The sequence below is a fragment of the Oncorhynchus mykiss genome, chromosome 30, assembly GCF_057628025.1.
Source record: "Oncorhynchus mykiss isolate SJ-2025 chromosome 30, ASM5762802v1, whole genome shotgun sequence".
Taxonomy (NCBI): domain Eukaryota; kingdom Metazoa; phylum Chordata; class Actinopteri; order Salmoniformes; family Salmonidae; genus Oncorhynchus; species Oncorhynchus mykiss.
The window spans coordinates 39,865,802-39,875,382 of record NC_143051.1 but is presented as its reverse complement, the minus strand read 5'-3'; the positions used below and the strand labels follow the sequence as shown (position 1 = coordinate 39,875,382).

The window sequence follows — 9,581 nt, the reverse complement described above, 5'->3', positions numbered from 1 at the left end:
ATTAATATTGACTGCTATTGATGTCTTAAAGAGTTTATTCGGAAGATCACAGCTCTATAAATATTATTTTGTGGTGCCCGACTCTCTGGTTAATTACATTTACATGATTAGCTTAATCAGGTAACATTAATTACGGAGAAATTATTTTATAGAACAGCATGGGGCGGCAGGGTAGCCTAGTGGTTAGAGCGTTAGACTAGTAACCCGGAAGGTTGCAAGTTCAAATCCCCGAGCTGTCGTTCTGCCCCTGAACAGGCAGTTAACCCACTGTTCCTAGGCTGTCATTGAAAATAAGAATTTGTTCTTTAACTGACTTGCCTAGTTAAATAAAGGTAAAATTAAATATCACTTAATCCGGTATAGCCAAAGACAATTTGGGGGCTGTAGGAGCTGTCGTGTTATGTCCACAAGCAAAGGGAAAAGGTGAGTGGAGGAGAGCGCATAGATGCAAGAAGGAATTATACAACAAGTAAATTGATGATGCTGTTTGTATGGAGCTGCTATGAAAGTGAACTTTGTGTGTGAGTGAACAGGGGTGTATTCATTCTGCAGATTCTGTAGAATGTTTTTTTTTAAACGGAAGCAAGAACAAACAGAACAAAACTGTGATAAATGTCACTGAATTTGTCCATTATAAACTCTTGTTTGCAACTGTTTGGACTAATGATTACACCCTAGATCAGCTAGATGCAGGCAAGAGTGTGCAAGGCAGAATTGAAGTGTCACTGTCTGTCACCTTGAATACTCCAATTGGTCTCCCGAATACAAAGCCTTGTGCTACCAACATGGAGTTCTGCCCTAGCTACTCTGGCCCCTAATGGTGTACAAAATCCCAATGACAACGATACAGGCTATGGAAAGGAATATCAGTGGCTATCTTAGAAGATGGCTTGGAGTGCCCCAAAGCTTCAGCAGCATTAACCTCTACAGCCGGGTGGACAAAGTTACAACTGCCATTCCGAGGCCTGAATTAGGAGTACCAAGTGACTAAAGCAAGGCAGGTCCTTATTATCAGCTGGAAACTCACCAATGTACAACCTTGTGTTATGTAGATAAAATGGATGTATCGAGAGTCTAGCGTTATAGTCTACATCTGGACAGCCATTCTCACCCATGTACCATAGCAGGAAGGTCCTCATTGAAAGGCTACTGCACAAGACACAAGGTTAGGTAAATGTATTGAGGGTCTAGCCTGAAAATAATATGAAAAACTAGGATGAAGTGATTGTTATTATGGTAGTCTTGATTGGAATTTGTAAAGTGTGAATAAGAAAAACAGCAAAATCCAAACAGGAAAACCAAGTGTGTAGCTCACAACACGATATGTGAACAGACATCGACCAGAAGAAGAGAACATACAATTGAAGTCGAAAGTTTACATGCGGTTAGGTTGGAGTCATTAAAACTCATTTTTCAACCACTACACAAATTTCTTGTTAATTAACAAACTATAGTTTTGGCAAGTCGGTTAGGACATCTACTTTGTGCATGACACAAGTAATTTATCCAACAATTGTTTGCAGACAGATTACTTCACTTATAATTCACCGTATCACAATTCCAGTGGGTCAGAAGTTTACATACACTAAGTTGACTGTGTCTTTAAACAGCTTGGAAAATTTCAGAAAATTATGTCAGAAGCTTCTGATAGGATAATTGACATCATTTCAGTACCTGTGGATGTATGTCAAGGGAAATCCAAAGAAAACAGCCAAAACCTCAGAAAACAAATTGTATACCTCCACAAGTCTGGTTCATCCTCAGGAGCAATTTCCAAACGCCTGAAGATACCACGTTCATCTGTACAAACAATAATACGCAAGTATAAACACCATGGGACCACGCAGCCGTCATACCTCTCAGGAACGAGACGTGTTCTGTCTCCTAGAGATTAACATACTTCGGTGCGAAAAGTGCAAATCAATCCCAGAACAACAGCTAAGGACCTTGTGAAGATGTTGGAGGAAACAGGTGTAAAAGTATCTATATCCACAGTAAAACAAGTCTTATATCGACATAACCTGAAAGGCTGCTCAGCAAGGAGGAAGCCACTGCTCCAAGACTACTGTTTGTAACTGCACATGGGGACAAAGATCGTACTTTTTGGAAAAATGTCCTCTGGTCTGATGAAACAAAAATAGAACTGTTTGGCCATAATGACCATCTTTATGTTTGGAGGGAAAAGGGGGATGCTTGCAAGCCAAATAATACCTTCCCAACCGTGGCAGCATCATGCTGTGGGTGTGCTTTGCTGCAGGAGGGACTGGTGCACTTCACAAAATAGATTGCATCATGAGGAATGAAAATTATGTGGATATATTGAAGCAACATCTTAAGACATCAGTCAGGAAGTTAAGCTTGGTCGCAAATGGGTCTTTCAAATGGACAATGAACCCAAGCATACTTCCAAAGTTGTGGCAAAATGGCTTCAGGACAACAAAGTCAAGGAATTGGAATGGCCATCACAAAGCCCTGACCTCAACCCAATAGAAAATTTGTGGTCAGAACTGAAAAACATGTGCGAGGAAGGAGACCTACAAAACTGACTCAGTTACACCAGCTCTGTCAGGAGGAATGGGCGGAAATTCACCCAACTTATCGTGGGAAGCTTATGGAAGGCTACCCGAAACGTTTGACCCAAGTTAAACATTTTAAAGGCAATGCCACCAAATACTAATTGAGTGTATGTAAATGTCTGACCCACTGGAAATGTGATGAAAGAAACCAAATCTGAAATATATCATTCTCTCTATTATTATTCTGACATTACATTCTTAAACTAAAGTGGTGATCCTAACTGACCTAAAACAGGGATTTTTTACATACATTAAATGTCAGGAATTGTGAAAAACTGAGTTTAAATGTATTTGGCTGCGGTGCATGTAAACTTCCAACTTCAAATGTATTTAGAGTATCTTACCTGGATATAGTCGCTTCCGGTTTCCCCTCAGAGGGAATGCCTCCGACAAAGACAGATGGGCATGGTGTTTGGGTCTCCGGCAAGCCCTCTGGCTGTGGTAGCGGCAGCTGGCCTGAAATGAGTTAGGATCCGAACTTGCTTCGCGAGAAGATTCCCTCATCTCCCTCAAGACCACATCGGGAGGGAGGGAGATGCTGAAGCTGTACCTTGCATCGCAGACTGCCATCAGGACCATTGTGAAAAAGCCCTGGTAGTTTTAGTACTTGCTGCCGAGTTTGCCAGAGCTCGGATCCAAAGATCAAAGATCCAAAGATCAAAGATTTCCATCGGCAGCTCCTGCACAAAACTGAGAATTCCAACGATTCACAAAATCTCTGCCGATTTCTGCTCATTTTGCAGCAATTGCAATTCAAAAAGTGCCGTGTTTACTTCTACTTCTATGGATAAAAAGTAGTGTCGTAAAGTGTATGACACAAGACTAGGCTGACATGTAGCTAGTTAGTATTTGCAAACAGGCAGAACACCGGATCAGAAGTTCAAATGTCATCACTAGCTAGAGTCAAAAAAAGTGTCTTGGCCCCTTTTGCTGAGTAAGCTACTCTTACTTTGTCTCACTGTCTGTCTTACTTCCCCAAGCCCTCTAGTGGATATACACTACACAAGGCAGACTTCCTCTCAAAAAGTGTCCGCTGTCCCCCCAAAAATGTCTCCACCCAAGTGCATGCACGCACATAGATCAACGGAGTGGAGTTTGTAACCGCCTTAAGCCAACCTGGCTCAGATCGTGCATGATCAACACGATAGTATTCAGAAGGTGTAGTAAGCAGCGCAGAAACAGCTAATGAAGAGGGGACCTCACCTGAGGATGAGCCAGGAGCAGCACAACTGCTATTTGCAGGTAGAAGTGTGACAACCAATCTCACTTACTGTGTATATACTGCAGTGCTGACCCACTCTCTGTAATGGTTTTCTTCGTGAGAAGGAGAGTCGGACCAAAATGCAGCGTGTAGATTGTGATCCATGTTTTAATGAACAAACGTAAAACACGAATCAATGCAAACACTACAAAATAAAGAACGTGATGAACGTAACGAAAACCTAAAACAGCCTATCTGGTGAAAAACACATAGACAGGAACAATCACCCACAACCACACAGTGAAACCCAGGCTACCTAAATATGGTTCCCAATCAGAGACAATGACGAACACCTGCCTCTGACTGAGAACCATATCAGGCTGAACATAGAAATAGACAAACAAGACATGAAACATAGAATGCCCACTCAGATCACACCCTGACCAATCAAAACATAGAAAATACAAAGTAAACTATGGTCAGGGCGTGACAGTACCCCCCCCCCCAAGGTGCGGACTCCGGCCGCAAAACCTGAACCTATAGGGGAGGGTCTGGGTGGGCATCTGTCCGCGGTGGCGGCTCTGGCGCTGGACGTGGACCCCACTCCATGACAGTTTTAATCCCCCTCCTAAACGTCCCTAAATAGGTTACCCACCACAATGATAACATGGGACAGAGGGACAGCTCGGGACAGAGGTAACTCGGGACAGATGGGTAGCTCAGCACTGAGAGGAAGCTCAGCACTGAGAAGAAGCTCAGCACTGAGAGGAAGCCCAGGCAGGTAGTAGAAACTACCAGAACCTGGCTGGCTGGCGGTTTCAGCAGATCCTGGTCGACTAGCAGATCTGGAAGAATCTGGTCGACTGGCGGATCTGGGAGAATCTGGTCGACTGGCGGATCTGGAAGAATCTGGTCGACTGGCGGATCTGGGAGAATCTGGTCGACTGGCGGATCTGGGAGAATCTGGTCGACTGGCGGATCTGGAAGAGTCTGGTCGACTGGCAGATCTGGAAGAGTCTGGTCGACTGGCAGATCTGGAAGAGTCTGGTCGACTGGCAGATTTGGAAGAGTCTGGTCGACTGGCAGATCTGGAAGAGTCTGGTCGACTGGCAGATCTAGAAGAGTCTGGTCGACTGGCAGATCTAGAAGAGTCTGGTCGACTGGCAGATCTAGAAGAGTCTGGTCGACTGGCAGATCTAGAAGAGTCTGGTCGACTGGCAGATCTAGAAGAGTCTGGTCGACTGGCAGATCTAGAAGAGTCTGGTCGACTGGCAGATCTGGAAGAGTCTGGTCGACTGGCAGATCTGGAAGAGTCTGGTCGACTGGCAGATCTGGAAGAGTCTGGTCGACTGGCAGATCTGGAAGAGTCTGGTCGACTGGCAGCTCTGGCTGCTCCATGCTGACTGGCTGCTCCATGATGACTGACAGCTCTGGCTGCTCCATGCTGACTGGCTGCTCCATGCTGACTGGCAGCTCTGGCTGCTCCATGCTGACTGGCTGCTCCATGCTGACTGGCAGCTCTGGCTGCTCCATGCTGACTGGCTGCTCTGGCTGCTCCATGCTGACTGGCTGCTCTGGCTGCTCCATGCTGACTGGCTGCTCCATGCTGACTGGCGGCCCTGGCTGCTCCATGCTGACTGGCGGCCCTGGCTGCTCCAAGCTGACTGGCGGCCCTGGCTGCTCCAAGCTGACTGGCGGCCCTGGCTGCTCCATGCTGACTGGCGGCCCTGGCTGCTCCATGCTGACTGGCGGCCCTGGCTGCTCCATGCTAACTGGCAGCTCTGGCGGCTCCATGCTAACTGGCAGCTCTGGCGGCTCCTTGCAGACTGGCAGCTCTGGCGGCTCCTTGCAGACTGGCAGCTCTGGCGGCTCCTTGCAGACTGGCAGCTTTGGCGGCATCCTGCAGACAGGCAGCTCTGGCGGCTCCTTGCAGACTGGCAGCTCCTTGCAGACTGGCAGCTCTATGCAGACTGGCAGCTCCTTGCAGACTGGCAGCTCCTTGCAGACTGGCAGCTCCTTGCAGACTGGCAGCTCTATGCTAACTGGCAGCTCTATGCTAACTGGCAGCTCTATGCTAACTGGCAGCTCTGAACAGGCGGGAGACTCCGGCAGCGCTGTAGAGAAGGAAGGCTCTACCAGCGCTAAACAGGCGGGAGACTCCGACAGCGCTGAAGAGGAGGAAGGCTCTGCCAGCGCTGGACAGGCGAGGCACACTGTAGGCCTGATGCGTGGTGCTGGCAATGGTGGTACTGGGCCGAGGACACGCACAGGAAGCCTGGTGCGGGGAGCTGCTACCGGAGGGCTGGGGTGTGGAGGTGGTACTGGAAAAACCGGACCGTGCAGGCGCACTGGAGCTCTTGAGCACCGAGCCTGCCCAACCTTACCTGGTTGAATACTCACGGTCGCCCTGCCAGTGCGGCGAGGTGGAATAGCCCGCACTGGACTATGCAGGCGAACCGGAGACACCGAGCGCAAGGCTGGTGCCATGTAAACCGGCCCAAGGAGACGCACTGGGGACCAGCTGCGTAGAGCCGGCTTCATGGCATTAGGCTCGAGGAGCTGGAATATACCGCACCGGGCTATGCACCCGCACTGGAGACACCGTGCGCACCACTGCATAACACGGTGCCTGTCCGGTCTCTCTAGCCCCCCGGTAAGCACAGGGAGTCTGCCCAGGTCTCCTACCTGGCATAGCCATACTCCCTGTTAGCCCCCCCCCCAAGACATTTTTGGGGCTGCCTCTCAGGCTTCCATCCGCGTCGCCGTGCTGCCTTCTCATACCAGCGCCTCTCTGCTTTCACCGCCTCCATTCTACGGTAACCTTCCTCGCACTGCTCCAGCGAATCCCAGGCGGGCTCCGGCACTCTCCCTGGGTCGGCCGCCCACCTGTCGATCTCCTCCCAAGTAGTATACTCCATACTGTACTCCTCCTTGGGCTGTTCCTGTTGTTTCTTCTCCCGCTGCACCTTAGTGCGGCTACACTCCCCTGGTTTAGCCCAGGGTCCTCTCCCGTCGAGGATTTCCTCCCATGTCCAGAAATCCTTATTGCGCTTCTCCTCGCGCTGCTCCTGCCTGTTGACACGCTGCTTGGTCCGTTGGTGGTGGGTGATTCTGTAATGGTTTTCTTCGTGAGAAGGAGAGTCGGACCAAAATGCAGCGTGTAGATTGTGATCCATGTTTTAATGAACAAACGTAAAACACGAATCAATGCAAACACTACAAAATAAAGAACGTGATGAACGTAACGAAAACCTAAAACAGCCTATCTGGTGAAAAACACATAGACAGGAACAATCACCCACAACCACACAGTGAAACCCAGGCTACCTAAATATGGTTCCCAATCAGAGACAATGACGAACACCTGCCTCTGACTGAGAACCATATCAGGCTGAACATAGAAATAGACAAACAAGACATGAAACATAGAATGCCCACTCAGATCACACCCTGACCAATCAAAACATAGAAAATACAAAGTAAACTATGGTCAGGGCGTGACACTCTCTCCATTCTGTGGATCATCTTACACACTTAACTTCTTGCTTTCTTGTATTCTATGATGTCTATTTACACTCTACAGCCCTGGTTTATTGAAGGCTTACATCTAATTTGTAGTTAACCCAAATCCATCAACCATTTCACACTTAGTTGGTGTGTATCACTATCGGGCTAGGAAGGTTCACAGTTTTGACACAGAAAAGACCAAGCAATGTTGATTGATAGCTGGTTAAATGTTATGTTTAATATTTAGAATAACACATGGGTAATTACAAAATATGTGCAAAGAAAAAGGTTCATGATATTAAAATGTTTAACACTGAATACATAATAAGTATCAGAAATATTGATTGAATAGGTTATATCTATACATATAATATCTACATCTATGGTATGTAATCTTCATGTTCATGAGACTCAGAGTATCACCCTGTTGTGCTTCAGGCCCGATCTCACTCCATTGGTGGTAGTGTGTTACAATGACATCCACTGAAAATATGAACATTTTCAATGAAATCTATCCTGAATATATAACCAAAGCACAGTTGAATTGGAATTTGAGGCTGTATAGGGAACACAACTGAACACACACATGCTACTGTGTATACCAGGGAAAGGCAATCAGATTCAGCCGCTGCTGATTTTTGTCTGAGAGGGTGATCCGTAACATAATTAGGATAATTTGTACACTGCAAATTGACCACAACTGGGCCCCCAAAAAATAATAATTTGAAAATAACAGTCACTGATTACATTGATCACATATCACATGTTTTAATTTGTGGGAACAGATTTCCTAAGTTAAACACATTTTTTTCCTAAATTCCTGGTGATTTTACAGTCTTCTTTTATTACCAAAAAATAAATAAAATAAAAATCCACTAAAAACTTTCCCCGCCGGGGAGCCTGTTGCTGACCCCTGCGGTATACAGTGCATTTCATGGATTTGAGGACACAGAGTAACTGGCTCCGTACCTGTGACCTAACTGTGGTATGAAAAGTATTTGGACAGTTGCAGAGGGAAAACACTGCTTTTCCTGTCTAAGTGTCCATCAGCAAAACTTTACCTACTTTAACACAGTGACGTTCCCTCAGCCTCTTTTCACACATTGCAGTTGCACTGCTTAGAAATTGCATAAGAGGATCATACAACCATAAATTATACCCTTTCACTATTGCTCTACAGTTCATTGCACCCTTCACCTCCACCTCCCCCTTCCCTCCTCCCAGTCCCTCCTCCCATCTTTCCTTCACTCTTTAATCTCCTCTATCGTTGCCTCCTTTGTTTTGAAGGGCGTGTGGACGAGTTTCTCGGGCTTATATTCCATGAAGAAGTCGTTGCAGGCCACCGTCAGGGCTCCCATGAGGATGATGAACTCTGTGAAGTCCACCTCACCGTCACTGTTGGCGTCCAGGTCATTCATCACCTTCTCAACCCCTTCTCCATCCCGGGCATTCTGGATGAGAAGAGGGAGAGGAAGAGGGACAGGGGGAGAGGGAGGGAGAGGGGTTGAAGAATTGTGTGTATCCTTGTCAGTACATGTATTTTCTTTGCCTGTGAGTGAGTGTTTGTGTATGTTTGCGTGTCTGTGTGTGTCTTTCTCTCTCGGCTTGTACACTCCTCTTACCCCTAGGTAACTCCCCAGCTCCTCTGTTAACAGCTCTCTCAGCTCTCCACGGCTCAGAGTGTACTTGTCCCCCTCCTTCCCCGAGTACTTGTGGAAGGTTTTGATCAGCATCTGCATTGCGTTCTCCAGGTTGGAAGACGGTTCTTTGGACATACTGGAGGGAAGGGCAGAGGTCAGAAACTATGACAGGATGCACGCTCCATCCAAACCGCATGTGCGGTCACATGACGGACATGGGTGTGAAGCCTCCACCAAGACAGAGTGAAATATACACGCTGGATGGAAGAAGGTCAGCAAACTAGAGAAAGAGGTGACCTAATTCTAAGCCTAGGCTACTATATTGGGAGGTTAAATTGCAGGCTACAAATGAGCTATTCCTTCTCGACATACTGTGGCCACTGGACAGTGTTTTGTAACCTTACTTGGTTTGACGTGAAAGATGTAATGGATGAAAGATGAAGAGACAGCTTTTTAAAAGCAACAGTCTTACACACATTGTGTCCGGCATCTTGGAATCTTCTTGAGTTGGTTTCGTTGGAGAGACTGTGCACACACAGACACAGATAGGTAATTTAATCTCTCTCAGTTGACAGACTTGTAAGCAGCTTGTTAAGTAAAGATAATGTCACTGAGGTAACTTCAGATGGAGGTTTCAGGGTTTCACAATCATATCAA

The 9,581-nt window shown here is 46.8% G+C and overlaps 1 protein-coding gene across 1 annotated transcript; it reads right to left on the bottom strand.

The window, feature by feature from the left end:
• Nucleotides 1-7,496: 7,496 nt before the first annotated feature.
• LOC110489454 (protein S100-A1-like) lies at nt 7,497-9,060 on the bottom strand. The gene is made up of 2 exons (XM_021562162.3): nt 8,907-9,060; nt 7,497-8,735 (listed from the first exon to the last, which is right to left on the bottom strand). Exons 1-2 carry the CDS (start codon nt 9,057-9,059, stop codon nt 8,529-8,531), a joined length of 360 nt encoding a protein of 119 aa, XP_021417837.3. The 5' UTR covers nt 9,060; the 3' UTR covers nt 7,497-8,528.
• Between the last annotated feature and the right edge of the window lie 521 nt (nt 9,061-9,581).